At 47.9% G+C, this 17,208-nt stretch overlaps 1 protein-coding gene across 1 annotated transcript in view; it reads right to left on the bottom strand.

Moving 5' to 3' along the window:
- MOK (MOK protein kinase) overlaps positions 1–17,208 on the bottom strand; it is a 53,495-nt gene that overhangs the window by 21,238 nt on the left and 15,049 nt on the right. Inside the window, exon 2 of the mRNA XM_046009879.1 lies at positions 9,213–9,327. Coding sequence (XP_045865835.1) covers positions 9,213–9,327 — 115 coding nt within the window. The remainder of the gene's footprint in view (positions 1–9,212; positions 9,328–17,208) is intronic.

The following is a 17,208-nucleotide window of genomic DNA, read 5'->3' on the forward strand; positions in this document are numbered from 1 at the left end:
AGATAGAAAGCACATGAGCGGGGGCAGGGGTGGGGGGTGGCAGGCAGAGAGAGGGAGAAGGAGAAGCAGACAACCCACTGAGCAGGGAGCCCGATCCCAGGACCCTGGGACCACGACCCGAGCCAAAGGCAGACGCCCAACGACTGAGCCACCCAGGCGCCCCTGGAGTTAACTATTTTTCTCTGCCTTGGAGTTGCTTTGAATCTGGTGGTCAGGTGACATTCAGGGTTTTGTTTGTTTCACTGTCCTACTGGACACAGAAACAATCATGGGATTGAACACAGAGGAATACAGGCAGCCTCTGTTCCAAAAAGAACCAATGATATCTGCCACAAATGGATTTTTTTTTCTACAAGTGGAAAAAATTCTAATTACCAGATCAAAGTCTAAAAAATAAAAAATTATTAATTATGCAATTTCAACATTTCATTTTATCGGAAGGGGGTTTTTTTAGATTTATTTTAGAGAGAAAGAGCGAGAGTATACATGAGGAGGGGTGGAGAAGTGAGGGAGAGGGGAGCAGAATCCCCCCTGAGCAGAGGGTCTGATACCATGGGGCTGGATCTCTGGACCCAGAGCATGACCTGAGCCAAAACCAAGAGTGGGACGCTTAACAGACTGAGCCACCCAGGCACCCCGGTTTATCTAACCAATCCAATGTGTAAGAAGAAAGTCCTTAAGCTGAAGGGGAAGAAGAAGCAGTTATATTAATATTAGACCAAACAGATTTCAAAATAAAGGTTATTACTAGCTATAATGACTTCATGATGATGGGGCAGTACACCGGAAAGACAGGACGATGTGCTGAACAGGACGGCTTCAGTACACAAGCAGTAAAGACTGATGGTGGAAAGCAGAAGGAGCTGGAAGCTTTGGGCCCCTCTACATCACTGAGAAGGTCGGCAAAGGAGCACAAGATCTTAACAGCACTGCTCACCCCCTTGACCTAACCCACCCTACGTCGCACCCACATTCAACACCTAAGTACAACGTGCTCTTTACTGCGATGAATACGCTGGACCCAAAGTCTCAGTAAACTTCCAAACACAAAGACTTACAGAACATGTTCTCTGACCACAACAGCTTATGACAGTAAGCGAGCTAGAAGAGCCCCGAACATCCGCAAATTAAACAACACTCTTGTAAATAAACCACGGGGAAAGGAGAACTCACAAGGAGAATTAGAAAACATTTTATTTTATTTATTTATTTTTTAATTTTTAAAATTTATTTATTTGACAGACAGAGATCACAAGTAGGCAGAGAGGCAGGCAGAGAAAGAGGAGGAGGCAGGCTCCCTGCTGAGCAGAGAGCCTGATGCCAGGCTCGATCCCAGGACCCTGGGATCACGACCTGAGCCAGAGGCAGAGGCTTTAACCCACTGAGTCACCCAGGCGCCCCTAGAAAATATTTTAAACCAAGCAATAAGAAAAAACAACATATCAAGATGCACAGAATGCAGGAAAACAGGGCTTAGACGTGTATTTATGGCTTTAAATGCTTATGTTAGGAAGAAATGGTTAAAAATAAATTATCTGTTTTCACCTTAAGATAGACTAAGAAGAGTAAATTAAACCAAAGTAGAAGAAAAGCAACACTAAAGAAAAGAAATCGATGGCACAGAAAACAGACGAATAAGGACGCCTGGTGGCTCAGTCCGTTGAGCGACCGACCCCGCTTTTCGCTCAGGTCATGATCTCAGGGTCATGAGAGCAAGCCTTGCGTTGGACTCTGCACTTAGCAGGAAGACCGCTTTGGACCCTCTCTCCCCCTCTTCTACCCCACCCCCACCCTGCTCTTTCTCTCTAAAAATAAATAAATAAATCGTAAAAAGAAGAAGAAAATAGACAAATAATAGAGAAAATGAACAAACCCAAAGCTGCTTCTTTGAAAAGATTAATAAAACTGATAAACCTCTACCAAGACCAACACAGGAAAAAAATTATATAAAACACTAACACCACCAAAAGATATCAGGAATGACAGGGACCATCACTAGAGTTAGATAGTAAAAAGATAAGAGAGGGGGGTGCCGGGGTGGCTCAGTTCGTTAAGCATCTGCCTTCAGTTTGGGTCATGATTCCAGAATTCCAAGATCAAGCCCTGCATTGGGAATCTGCTTCTCCCTCTCCCTCTCTCTCAAATAAATACATAAAACCCCCTTTTTTTTTTTTTTTAAAGATTTTATGTATTTATTTGACAAATGGAGATCACAAGTAGGCAGAGAAGCAGACAGAGAGGAAGGAGGAAGCAGGCTCCCTGCTGAGCAGAGAGTCCGATGCGGGGCTCCATCGCAGGACCCTGGGATCATGACCTGAGCTGAAGACAGAGGCTTTAACCCACTGACCCACCCAGGTGCCCCAAACCTTTTTTTAAAAAAAGACAAAAGAGAGTATTATGAACTGTATTCCAATACATTTGACAATTTAAAAAGACAAATCCCTTGAAAGACATAATTACCAATTCTGACACAAAACAAAATCTAAGTAGCCCTATGTTTACCAAAGAAATGGAATTTGTTACCAAAAGCCTCCTCGCACCTGATGGAAGTGTTCCAAAATGGGATTACGGTGATAGCTGCACACCTGTATAGCTTTCCTTACAGCGGTGGACTTTCAGGGTAGGTAAATTATATCTCAATGAAGCTTTGAAAACCTTATAAAAATCCAAAATCACTTGGTATGGTTCTACTTGACTCTTCAACATTCCATGGTCCTGATACACCATGGAGCCTTGGCCCACTATGCTGCTTGGTGGGGGTGAACCTTCCCCACGAAGGAAACTTCTAGGCCCAGGTGATTTCACAGGGGAATTACTTCAAACATTTAAGAAATACACACGTTTCACAAAAGAAGGTTCGTGAGTGGCTGATAAGCACACGAGTATCCATCATCACCAGTCACCAGGGCAGTGGAAACTAAACTAAATAAGGTACCACTCGCCAGGGTGGCTAACATCTAAGACTAACACCGCCAAATGCTGGGGACGTGCAGAGCGGCTGTGACTCTCTTTGTTGGTGGGGATGGAAACAGGAAAAGTGCTTTGGAAAAGGACTCCGCTGTTTCTTCCACAAAACACCTACTCTTGGCTCCGGTGGTTCTATTCTAGGTTGCTGCATGAGAAAAATGAAAACCTGGATCCCAATGAGGCTTGAACATGAGTCTTAACAGCAGCTTTATTCACAGCAGCCTCCAACCCAAACCAGTAAAAGTCCATCGCCAGAGAACGGATAAACAGCTGGTGTGTTACTGGGTAGTAAACAGGTATAAACTACGGACACAACAGGGCAGAGGAATCTCCAAGACCTCCCGCTGCGCCAGGAGAGCGGGTCACCGGAGAACGGGCTTTCGGTGGTTCCATTTAGTACGAATTTCTAGGAGAGGATGAAGGGAAAAACCCAGAGCAGTGACTGCCTGGGATGGGGGTGGAGAACTGCCATGAAGGAGTCTTATAGGTGACAGAAATGTTCTAGCTCTTAATTACATGAGAGCAGCCGCTTGCCAAAATTATAAAGAAATGTGCATTTTAACGTATGCAAATTCCACCTTAAAAAAAAAAAAAAGAACGGTGCGCGGACAAGCAAGTGGGAAAGGAGCCCACTGGAGACGCACAGGAAATGAACGTTGACAGGCGTGTTGATTCCGGTGGCCGGACACCTGGGGTCCATTACACTGCTCTGTTTACTTTGTATACGTTTGAAATTTTCCATCATTATATTCTTTTTAAGTAAAGAGCTTTTAAAGTGACTCATTAATTTCTTATCTTTGTTTTTACTTATAACCTTCCAAAGCAGAATTTATTCCTGTAAAAGTGATTTGAGGACCACGCAGTGATGGGACGTGAGAAAAAACCGTGTGCCAAGTCAAGATCAGACCAGACCGTCTGCAGCAGTCAAGAGCACTGCGAAGAGTGCTGGTCTTTCCCTGGGTCCCACGCTGGGCTCCACTGCTTGCCGGCTCGGTGACCCCGGGCAGGCGAGGGTACTCAGCTCTCCGATCAGGCTTCCTTAAGGCAACAACAGCATCTTTCTCCTCGGGCTGCAGTGAGGACCAAGGGCTCTACGCACATAACTTGCCGGCACTGGGCCCGGCGCCAGACACGTGGCGAACAACCACTGTCCTCTTTGTCATGATTCCTGCTATCGCCCGCTTCACTTTTCTAAAGTCTTGAAACCCCACTCACCTGCTCTGGCCCACGGCAGGTTGATCTATGACTGCGGATCTCAGCGCAAGTGGTGTGCTGAGTGCCCCCCGGCCTGACCCCTCACCAGGGTCCTGTGAGAGACAGCCTCCGTGTCTCCGCACGGCACACACAGAGCAACTGACAGAGACTGAGGAGCTGTCCAAGGTCCCATAACTTCAGAGCTCGTCCTTGTGCTGACCGGGAGTAGCCCCTATGTGTGTCCTACTGCTTCAGGACACCAGAGAGATCTTACAACTATCAGGACTATGGATTTTTTTTTTTTAAAGAAACCCATTCTGTTTCTTTACAGTATTTCTATAGGAAGAATACAAAATACAATCAGAGCAAAAAAGAAAAAGGGGAGACCTGTAATGAACTGTCGCCCTTGTGGTAAGGACAGGTGGAAACCAGGGTACCCAAATGACTGGGTCACACCGCAGGCTCCAGTAAGTAAGTCACTTATCCCCAAACTGAGCCTCTGAGCCACTCTGCAGGAGAACAAGCCTCAGAAGCTCAAAGTGCCTTCCTGACCCAGTACTAATGAACAGGCTTCTCTGACCTCACCCGGACGTCACATTAGCAACTATTATTGCAAACTCAGTCAATTTCTATTTTTGTAAAAGTGAAAGGAAGGGACTGGAAGTAAGACTTGGAGGAGGTGGGAGTCAGAAGTTCCAAATACCAACCTCATTCTGCCCGTGTGACTCAGCGTGATCTTCCTGTTACTGCTCCTCGTTTCTTATGCCACCCACACAACTGTGCAAGGTGACTTTGAGCATTTACTTCGGCGAGGATAAATCAGCAGAAATGCATTTTTAAAGAACCTAAAATTATTCTTCAAGTGAATAAGATTACACTGTTTAATAATGATAGATACTCCAGGAATCCAGAAGCTAGAAATATTATTTTCATGGTTTAAAAAAAAAACCCCATTAAACCTGTGGATCAAGTATCAGTAACATTACAGCTTCCAACAAATTACTGGCAATCTCTTTCTTGAAATGACCGCCAAAGCAGTTGTCTTTCTTTTAGAACTTTCTTCTAGAAACTATAAGGCCATTTCTTCCTGTAAGTCAGAAATCACAGTAATACCTTTACTAGTGGAGGGAGCGTAGGAGCAATAGGGGTCAGTCCAGATCACCAATGGTTAATTTTATTTATTTTGCTATTTTTTTTTTTACTTTGAAATCATTTTAGACAAACAGAAGAGTTAATAAGATGGTACAGAAAATCCCTGTAACCCAGCTGCTCCTAATGTTAACACCTTATGCAACATTTATCAAAACTAAAAAATTAACATTGGTACAGTTCTATTAACTAGATACTGTATTTGGATTTCCCCAGTTTTCCTATGAAGGTCTTTTTCTCTTCCAGGACCCAGGACACATTATAATTAAGACCTCCGGTCTATGACACTTCCTGTCTTTGTTTTATACTGCCTCGATAGTTGTAAAGGGTGCAGGCAAGTATTCTATAGAATGCCCCTAGTTTGGTCTGGTCTGATGTATTCTCATAATTAAATATTAAATAATTAAAGGTTATGGATCTTCAGGAAAGAACACCATGGAGGTAATATGCTTGCTCTTTCAAACCCATTATATCAGAAAGTACGTGGTATCAATATGTCTTATGACTGACGACATTAATCATTTAGTTAAGGTGGTATCTTCCAGGTTTTTCACTGTAAAGTTACTATCCTTCCCTCCCTACTTTCTATCCCTTAGAAGCAAGTGCAGCCCATACTCAAGGGCCAGGAAATTAAGCCCCACCTCCTGAAGGAAGGAATACCAAACCATGTGTGGACATAATGTTAAAACCACCAGAGTAATTAATAAATAGTTAGGGGGGAACTCATTTGAGGCTCTGCAGAAATCCTGTTCTTGTTAAAGTTTCACCTACTTATTTTAAGATTTTATTTATTTATTTGTCAGAGAGAGAGAGCGCAAACAGGGGGAGCAGCAGGCAGAGGGAGAAGCAGACTCCCCGCTCTGCAGGGAGGCTGATGCAGGACTCGATCCCAGGACTCTGGGATCATGACCTGAGCCGAAGGCAGACACTTAACCCACTGAGCCACCCAGGCATCCTATCACCTACTAATTTTAGTATCCATCAGCTTATCTTCCCTGAAGAAATTATTACTGTTATTCTAATGATGATTTTCTATTTCCATCATTCCTTCTATATTTATTAATTGGAATTTTTCTGAAAGGAAGAATTGTCCCCTCACCCCAATTTATTTATTCACTCATTTATTTATCAGTATGGACTCATGGTTATTTGAAAAGATAGATGGGAATGTAGAGAGAGAAGGAGAGAGAGATGTGTGTACATACAGACTAGTGTACAGATTAGTTCTGTCTGCTGAGTCTAGAGGGATCGACATTCCAGGAGCAATGAGCACATCTGGTGCCAAGATCTTGTTTTCTAAATGCCTTTCTCCAGTAAAAGGAACCAGGGCTCTTTAGAGAAATGGATGATTCTAGGAGCAGGAAAAATACAACATGAGCCTAGAGAATCTTGTGGTGCCAAAAATTAAAGCATTAAAGAAGGAAAGGAAAAGAAAAAGGATGGAGCATATCAAGAGAACACAGGAGCCAACCTGAAAGAGCCTCCAAAGCCACAGCTGGGATAATCTAAGCAGAACAATGATTAAATAAATAACGACAGTACTGGGTCATAATCTCCACTAGTTTTGAACATATGTATCAAGAGCAAATTAGGACTCACAAGAATAAACCCAAAACCCAGTTCCTCTTGGGTTTGGATTAGTGGCTGGCAGATACCTGTCAAAACCAGCTCGAGACTCTATTGCTGACTCCACACATAAAACAGTGACAAAATTCCCCCAGCCCAGAACAAGCGTACTTCCTTTCAAGTAAAGCTAATACCTGAAATTATGATTTATACAACAGAAGCTAAAGCCTTGATAATCCCCTAAACGTACACAAACGTAAAAAAAAAGTAACACTGGGATGCCTGGCTGGCTCTGTCCGTGGAGCATCAGACTCTTGATCTTGGGGTCCTGAGTTCAAGCCCCACGTTGGGTGTAGAGATCACTAACCAAACTAATGAACAAAACAAAACAAAAAGTAACTCTGATTCAGCGGTATTTTATTTAAAACCTTTACTTATTCTGAGTTTTTAAAAGAAAAACAGGTGTTCTAATCAACATTTTTAAAAAAGATTTTATTTATTTACTTATTTATTTGTCAGAGAGAGAGAGAGATCACAAGCAGGCAGAGCACGAAGGCAGCCGCCTTACCGACTGGGCCACCCAGGCGCCCCACCAACCACTGTGTCAGGACAACGAGCACTACTGTTTCTGAACTCGGACGACCGTCACACTGAGGAGGGACGGCTGCAGCCGCTGCCCGCCTGCCCGCGCTTCTCTGTTCATCCCTCGCTTAACCCTCAGGCACCTCGCGGCAAGGAGCCCGGCGCGCAGTATGTCGGGCGGGCAGAGGCGACCGCGCGGCGCTCCACCGCCGGGAGAGCACGACCCGTAGGAGACCCGCTTCTCCCGCGGGGCCGCCGTCACAGGACGGTAGTTCTCGGCCCCTCGGAAAGTCTCCGCCTCCCTGGGGCGCGCCGCGGGCCGGCACCACCGCAACAAGCCCCTCGGGCGGCCGGTCCAGCCCGGAGGCGCCTCGCGTCTGCCGGCGTCTGTCCCGTCCACTCTTCACATCACGACAGCAAGCCCTGCCGTCTGTCGGTGCGTCCGCCCCTGCCCCTGACGGCGGAAGCTGACGGGGGCCGGACCCCTCCTGGGGCCCACGTGCCGCCCCGCCGCTCCAAGTCCCTTCCCCGGCAGCCTAGGCCGGGGGCGCGCGTCGGAGCGGCGGTCCCGGCAGGTGCGCTCTTCGGCTCTCGCTGCGGCGGGAGGCCCGCGGCGAACGCCCCGCACGCCGCAGAGCGGCCGCCGGAGGGGGAGGGGCGCAGGGAGAAACGGCCCGAGCATGCGCGGACGGAGAAGCGAGGCACTGAGGCGAGGCGAAGCCGCGGAGGCCGAGGGCGGTCCCGGCCGGGTGAGATCCGGATCCAGATTCGGCTCTGCCCGCCTTCGGAGCTGCGGCGTCGACTGTCGGGCCGCTTCGGAGCTCTAGGCGCCTCTCCTCGTGTGCAAGCCAGCAGCGGGGCTGCAGACACCCCGTGGGGGGTCAGGAAGGGGACACGCCTGTCGTCCGCGCTCTCTGACGTGACTGGCGGCCCCGCGCCCCCTTCCGACCCGAGAAACGCTGTGTGGCGCGAAGAGTCTGCCGTCAGGGTGCAGACGAGCGCGGCCGCGGGCTGTGGGCCACCTGGCGGACGCTGTGTGTCTTACAAGCAGCGGTCACCGCTGAGAGACTCCGATTCCTGGGCCGTCACGGGCCGAGCCTCACGCCTGCCTGCTGCGAGTTTCCCCGTGCCCCGAGGCCAGCGCCTGCCGCGGTATCCTGACAGAGCTTCCTGGTCACGCCGGTGCCCGACTCGGGCCGCCCGCGAAGCAGCTGCGAGGCCGAGGGCATGGGGAGACGCTCTGAGGGCCAGAGCCCCGGCACTGCCCCGGGGAGCGCCCTCTCCACAGCGGCTCCTGACCCCGGCAGGGAATGAACGGTCCCCGCCCCGCCCGAAACCGCTTCCCGCACACTACGGGACCCGCCGCTGGTGAGATCAAAAGCGCCTCCCACGCGCCGAGACTGAGGGTGCGGCTCTAAGGGCCCCACATGCACCTTCCAGGAGCACAGCGGCTGCGTGAAGGGAGGCGCGCGGGGAGAACGACACGTTCTGTGGCCGCTGACCGCGGACACTGCAGTAAGCCCGGACCTGACCGTCAGCATGACCGTCACCGCCAGCATGACCGTCACCGCTCTCGGAAGCACAAAATCCCACACACCGGCGCTTCTGGAACCAGAAAGTCAGCCCCACTCCGCCGGGAGGACGCGGACTGCGTGTCACACGTTGTCACATGAATACGCGTTCCCGCAACGAGGAGGGGCCCCTCCTGCTCTAACCCGGCAGCTGACCAGGGGCGCCCGCGGCCCCCCGCCTACCTTTCGAAGCGCTGCTTCATCTGCTTGCACGCGTAGTAGCCGCCGTCCCTCAGGCTCTGCATCTTCGTCACCTCGGAAAACGTCCCCTCCCCGATTTTGCCAACTGCTTTATAGCCTGGAACAAAACAGCCACACGGATGAACGCTGCGTGCGGGCCGGTGCTCCCTTCCGGGCCGCAGCTCGTTCACGCAGCCGGTAACCCAACGCCGGCTCCACCAGGACTGTTACTGTTACTCCCATCCTTCCTTCCTTCCTTCCTTCCTTTCTCTTTTCTTTTCTTTTTTTTTAAACTTTATTTATTCGAGCGAGAGACCGAGTAAGAGAGAGCATGAGAGGGGAGAAGGTCAGCGGGAGAAGCAGACTCCCCGTGGAGCTGGGAGCCCGACGCGGGACCCCACCCCCGGCTCTAGGACCATGACCTGAGCTGAAGCAGTCGTCCAACCACCTGAGCCCGCAGGCGCCCTACTCCATGGCTTCTAAGGCTCGGGTTCCCCGGGCTCAAGGGAAGCTGCCAGCAGGGGGAACTGCGGAGGAGGGTCAACGGGGCCAAACTTCCAGTTCCAAGAGTACCGGGGATGGAACATGCCACAAGGTGAGCGACCACAGCTAACACCGGCCGCATGACATACAGGACAGTTGTTCAGGGAAGAGTCCCAAGAGCGCTCGTCACAAGGAGAAAATTTTGTTTCCTTTTTCCTTTCGATCGTATCTGCTGGAGAGGATGGGCGGTAGCTGAACGCACCGTGGTCATCATTTCTCCATCTGTGTGAGCCAAACCGTCGTGCTGCCCGTCTTACACTCACACGGTGACGCGTGCCCACTGTTTCTCAGTACAAGTGGGAAAAAAGTAAACAGGCCTTTCACACATTGGGGAAAAAACCAGGCAGCTAGGTTGTGTGTCGGCAATGAGCAGCGTCTCCTCCCGGGCTGTGCTCCCCCTCGTACAGCGGGGAAGGTCCCCACCCGAACCCCGCCTGCGGGGAGAGGCTCAGTGCCAGGTCGGAGCTGGAAAGCAGATGACCTGAGCGGCGAGGCCAGCTGGAACTCTCTAGCAGGAGCTCCTGAGCCGGAGCTCTGCGGAGGCGTGGTCTTGCACCAACAGCGAACCTTCCCCTGAACGTCAGCCCCTGCGGCAGGCGCAGCTGATCTGCGGCCGGCTCCTGGCGTTCTTGCAGTTCCTGACTTGGGAAGGCCGCCAGCAGCTTCGGTGGCTTTGCTGCCACTGCCACCACAGCCGCTCCGGTGCAGATGACGGCTTCATAGCCGCCGATTCACTACGTTAAAGGCCATGCTCTCTGAAGTCCCTAGGGCAGAGGCTGTTTCTCAGACCAAACCCTGACGGGTGCAGGAACAAGGATCTTGAGCTAAGATGCCGGGAACAAAAAATCTAAGAAATACAGTCAGGTGGCAGACATCAGGCTGGGGTGCTGGGGAGCCTGGCGCGCCACGGCGAGGACCCAAGTCCTGCCTACGGTGACCGCTGCCTGGCATGGAGCAGTGTCTCCCCAGCCTTCGGGCCTGTGGGAAGCAGTGGGAAGGGCCAGGGAGGTGGGGCATGTCGACTCGACTACTGACTGCCTCGGCAAAAGGGTTCCAGACGACAACGAGCTCAGCCCGCAAATGCTACTTTTTTTCAAGCAGAGATGGAAGGAATGAGAAAAACCCAAAAGGAAAAAGTCTTACTGGGTTGAAAAAGTTTTTTCAGTCCAAGTAAGAGAAGAGTAAGATTGTAAAATATGTTGACAGAAGCAGTCTGTGAGACTTCCCAGTCGCACAAAGGGTTCAGCGTGGCACCAAGATCACAAAAAGGCAGCTACTCCCCACCCTGGCCAGCCACTGGTTTCGGGGAGCTTCGAGGGGGGGCCCAGAGATTGGGATGAGACACAGAATGCAAGGCCCAAAAGAAACAGGGCAGCCTTTCGAACTGTGTCTAGGAAAGAACCATGAGTGTGGAGCTGACCGGAAGCAAACAGATCAGAAACCTGTTAAACAGACCTGGACCACAAAAGGCCCAGTCACTTCTGGGTCCCAGACCTACACGAGCACAGAGCAGGCTTGTACAACAGCAAGGCCCCAAAGGAGGCCGCCCCCTCCAACGCCTCTCTTGGATGGGACACATCTGTAATGCCCACATGAGTTCTGATTTGAACAAACCAAAGATAAAAGACAGTATTTTTTTTAGAAGTGATAATGTTTCTTAGAAATATGTATAAAAATGAAAAAAGTTCTCTATTAGCAAGAAATACTGAAGTACTGCCAGGTGAAATGGTAAGGTGGGTGAGATTTGCTTTAAAATGCTCCTGTTGGGGCGCCTGGGTGGCTCAGTGGATTAAGCCGCTGCCTTCGGCTCGGGTCATGATCTCAGGGTCCTGAGATCGAGCCCCGCATCGGGCTCTCTGCTCCGTGGGGAGCCTGCTTCCTCCTCTCTCTCTCTGCCTGCCTCTCTGCCTACTTGTGATCTCTCTCTCTGTCAAATAAATAAATAAAAAAAATCTTTAAAATGCTCCTGCACATTCCCACTGGCCACTGCTGAACGTGTACGCGGGGACAGTCACTGGGAGGACAGTCTGACATACCCGTTCCATCTGTAAGACATTCATACCCTCTGACACAGCAATTCCAAGTGGAGAACTTATCCTGTAAAAAACACTTGCTCAAATAAGTACGACACGAGGATGTTAGTTCAACATTATATTAATAGGGAAAAACTAATGCCCCCCCATGTGGAACTAGATAAATTACATACGGTTTATCCATATAATGGAATATATTGAATATATTTAAAAGAATGACCCAGATTAGGGGTGCCTGGGTGGCTCAGTCCATCAAATGTCAGACTCTTGGTTTTGGCTTTGGTCGTGATCTCAGGGTGGTGGGATGGAGCCCCACGTCTCAAGCTACTTGAGAATTTCTTTCCCTCTGCCCTCCCCCTGCCCTCTCCCTCCCTCTCTCTCTCTCTCTCAAAAAAAAAAAAAAAAAATTGACACAGAATATTATTCCCTTTAAGATAATACACTTAGTGCTCTCTCTGAGGGGTAAGGTTACCAGTGTCTCCTCATCTAAGTTAGATACTTTCCATAATGACAGCACCATTTTATTAAAAAGCAACAATAAAAACTATAGACTCCAGGGGAAAAAGTGGCAGGGGTAAGAACGGCAAAATGTCATCACTGTAGAAACTAGGTAATGGTACACAGGAGGGCTCACTGTATTATTTTCTCTACCTCTGGCATGCTTGAAGCTGTCCATAATAAAAAGTCAGAAAAACAAAATAAAAGCAGAGAAAACGGCAGTCGCTGTGGCAGCCACAGCGTGCACCAAGACGGCAGGCAGAAAAAAAGGAAAAAACCAAACCTCCCCCATGTGACCCCCCCCATACACAAGCTCACGTCCCCCCTGACCAGCCAGGAGAGAAATGAGCCCCCGGGAAACCTTAGCAGATAGAGATGATGGAAAAGCTACCAGGAAAGACTCCCGATGGGGAACACCCACATAGGACTTGACGAGAGCATGAAAAACACCTCTCTTGTGAAAGCCCCTGAGACTTGGGGGTTTATGTATCCGTTAGAGCACCTAGGAAGCATTACCCTAATATACCTGATATATAAATACCATGTCATAAAACAAAAGCAATGATAGACTTTTGAGAATTTGTATTTATAAGATTTCACAGAAAAATCATCTTTTGGGGGCACCTGGCTGGCTCAGTCCATGGAGCCTACAACCCTTGATCTCAGCTCAGGTCTTGATATCAGGGTCGTGAGTTCAAGTCCCACATTGGGCTCCACGCTGGGCATGGAGTTCACTTAAAAAAAAAAATCATCTTGTCATTCAATATTCAGTGACTTTAGTTACAAAAATTCAGCCTGTGCCTAATTTTTCAGAACAAACTTCTCCCTATTTGAGATTTTACTTACTTATAAGTTACCAAATTAGCCAGCTCCTGTTTCATGAGAACTGGCAGAAGACACAGCATCTTGCATCAGAGACGAAGGACCTTATGACTCACAGTAGAGCCGAAGTCTCATGGTGGTGACACAATGGGCCCAGATGACACGTGTACCTGCAACCGACTGCTTTACTGGAAAGGAACCCAGCGCCAGTGGCCCAGCCCTTCTTGGGAAAGCAGCTCAGAGACAGATAAGCTCTGCCATCTGGCAGACTCAGCGAGAACTTGCGGGGAAGCTCAGGGCACAGAGCAAAGTGCTTCCCACAACAGCTCATGACAGGGTTAATACACACGGCTGCCACTTTTACTGAGACAGTATGTGGGATGGTATTGTTCTTGCCTGTAACTATTCCTATGTATGTCATATTGACTTCACTGCTACCTTTCAATCTTCCTCAAAATAACATTTTCAGTGCACATTTTCAAATATCTTAGCTTCAGGCCACGTAAGATGAGAAAATCCTATTTGTAATTACATATTTGTAGAAATTGGAAAACATGCTTCTCCCCAAGAACAGCATCTCCTCATGTTATTACCATTCAAAATGCCACACACTGCCACCACGCCATAGTGGCTGCTGTGGGAGGAAATAAGGACCTGTGACCGCTGTGCATTTGGGAGACGTTCCCCAACGTTGTGCAGGGGAAGACTGAAGGAACAATTGTTTAAGCTGCTCACAAAAATTTATTTTCCAAAGAGGACTTCTAAGGAGGGAGATAAAAAGCACTGAAAGTACCCTAAAAAGATAGGCCCTCATCCTAACCCCTGGCACCTGTGACTGTTATCTTATTTGGAAGGTCTCTGCAGGTATTATTAAGTGAAGGATCTTGAAATCAGAACATTCTGGATTATCCAAGTGATCCAATGGCAAGAGACACAGAGAGAGAGCAGAATGGTGGTTGCCAGGGGCCGGGGAATTGTGATTCAGCGGGTATGGAGTTTTAGTCATGCTGGGTAAAAAAAAGTTCTAGAGGTTTGTTGTACAATAACGTGCACACTTAGCAATACTATACCCTTAAACGTTTATGAAGAGGGTAGAACTCATGTCATTGTTTTTCACAACAATAAAAAAAGGGAGAGAGACACACACATAGAAGAGGAGGCCATGTGAAGACAGACGCAGAGCACCAGAAGGCTCTGGAAGCTGGAACAGGGGAGGAAGGACCTGAGGGAGCACAGTCCTGCTGACACCTTGATTTCAGACTTCTGGCCTCCAGAACTGGGAGAGAATACATTTCTATTGTATTAAGTCCCCAAACTTGTGGTAATTTGTTGCAGCAGCCCCAAGATACAAACAGAACGTAACCAGTATTTTTTTAATCTAAGGAAAACCTTTTTTTTTCCCATTAAAGGTAAATATTTTCTCTAAGTATAACAACAGAAGCACTCCCTCTGAAAAGACTGATCTGCTTGACTACATAAACACATAAAACTCCAGCACCTGAAAAAAACACTATAAAAAATGGCTAAGTCAACTATGAAAATGCCGTACAAAGGCCTGTTTATAGCAGATACAAGGAATATGGTAGCTCTGTAGCTTCTGACAGGGAAGAACCTTTTCAGATATATTATTAAAAAAGACAAATTAAGGAACAGCATGTCAACTATGTTAACATTTGTTTAAAAAAAAAAGCAAAGAAAGAAAAGTATACCCATAGTATTCAGCAGAATGGCCCCCCAACAGTGTCCATGTCCCTGGAAATTGTGAATGTTAGGCTTCATTGCAAGAGGGAATGTTAAGGCCGAAGGAAATGTTAAGGTTGCCAATGAGCTGACCTTAAAATAAGAAAATGATCCTAAACTTAGCAGGTAGGCTTGTAGTGACAAGGGCCTTAGAAGCAGCAGGAGCCGGCAGAATGGACAGAGTCAGAGAGACTAGATGATGTGGAAGGGCTGTAAGTCTAGGAACGTATGTGGCCTCTAGAAGCTGGAAAAGGCCCAGAAACAGACTCTCCTCCAGAGTCTCCAGAAGGCACATAGCCCTGCCAACAACTTGATTTTAGCCCAGTAAGACCCCTTTCAGACTTCTGACCCCTAGAACTCTAATATAATAAATTTGTGTTTTTTTAAGCCACTGACTTTGAGACAATTTATTATAGCAGCAATAAAAAAACTAAAACCCACAGACACACGTGTGCTCATCTACACACAGAAGGAACTGGAAGGAACATAAGAAAGCGCCAACAGTGGTCACCTTAGGGGAGGAAATCTAGATGGCTGGGGACAGGAGCTGAAAGGAGACCCACTTTTCACCATATAACCATCCATGCTCTTTTAAAGTTATACTTTGTACTTGTATTGTTTTTTCAAAGAAATAATCAATTGAAAACAATTTAAGGGATAATGCGATGTTTTTCTCACGATTCCTTTAAGGAAAATGGATTATAAAATTAAAAACGAAATATTTTGTTTAATATCATCTTAAAGCAAATGGCAATGTGTGAAATAAAAATAATTTATGAGAAAATTTTAAATAACAAAACGTAAGATACCACTTCACACCCACTAGAACAGCTAGAATCAAAAAGTTAGCTAACAAGTGTTGGCGAGGATGTGAAGAAGGGGGAACTCGGGCCCATGGCTGGTGGGAGTGGAAAATGGTGTGGCCACTATGCAAAACTGTTCAGCAATTCTTCACGATGTTAAACTTTGAGTTACTCTGTGACCCACCAATTCTACTTCTAAGTATATACTCAAGAGAAATGGTCATTTACGTCCAAATAATAACCCGGACACAAATGCTCACAGAAGCATTATTCCTAGCAGCCGAAGGAGAAGCAACCCAAACGTCCACCAGCTAATGAACCGATCGACAAAACATGGTCGATCCACAAAGGGAAATATTATGCAGCCATAGAAGGAATGACATCCCGACACAAGCTACATCATGGATGAACCTTAAAAACATTATAAAAGAGAAGCCAGACACAAAAAGCTACTTACATGGAATGGTCTGAAGAGGCAAATCCATATGCAAAGGGAGTAGATTAGGGGTTCCTGGGTTGAAGGGTGGCGAGGAATGGGGAGTGACTGCTAATGGGGACGGATGCCTCCTGGGGACAATGAAAACGTTGTAATAGATGCGCATGATGGCTGTTGCACGACTTAGTAAAAATACCTAAAATCATTGAATTGTACATTTCAAATGGGTGAACTTTATAGTATGTAAATTATATCTCAATAAAGATATTCAAACAGACAAATTTCTGGGATGGAAAGTCAGAACACTGGTTACCCTTGGGAGGTGGTGTCACTGGAACGGACCCAAGGGGACTCCCAGGATACTGGTAATGCCGTTTCTGATCTTGGAGCAGGTAACATGGGCATGTTCGCTTTATATATAAGTGGACCCACAGTTAAACCTGTGTAGCTCAAAGGTCACCTTGGTCCTGCCATTATATTACACCAAGGCAGAAACAAACAAGCAGAAAAACAAGGGAAGCTTCGGGCAACAGGGTATTATTATTTTAAGACTATTCCCTCAGGGGGTACCAGAGTCGTGATCCCAGGGTCCTGCGGTCGAGCCCCAAGGCGGGCTCCCTAACTCAGTGAGGAGTCTGCTTCTCCCCTCCCTCTGCTCCTCCTTCTGCTTCTCCCCACCCCTCCCCACTCGTGTTCTCTCTGTCTGTCCTTTAGACTTTGCCACACGTCCCTTTTTCCTTTCTTCATCTTGCTGTATGTCCTCTCCCTGTAGTAAATCATAGCTCTGAGTAAAACTAGATCCTGAGTCCTGTGAGTCATCCTAGCAAATCACAGAAACTAGGGGTGGTCTTGGGAACCCCCTTCCCCAACGCTATTTACGCACACTTCAGCCTAAATGAGTCAAACATCCTGGAGGTACGACCACCTCCTGTGGACGTCAAGCAAGATTTATTCGGCATCTGCCACGCACCAGGCACGCTGCCACGCGCTGCGGACACAGAGATCAGTAAGACATAACCCTCACCTGGAAGACTGACAGTATGTTCCTCATGTCCCTAATGTTGGGTCCTTTTCTTCAATAAAAGAGAGGGAGGGCCACACACTTGTGTGTAGATAATATTAAG

This window comes from Meles meles, chromosome 6 (assembly GCF_922984935.1).
Source record: "Meles meles chromosome 6, mMelMel3.1 paternal haplotype, whole genome shotgun sequence".
Taxonomy (NCBI): domain Eukaryota; kingdom Metazoa; phylum Chordata; class Mammalia; order Carnivora; family Mustelidae; genus Meles; species Meles meles.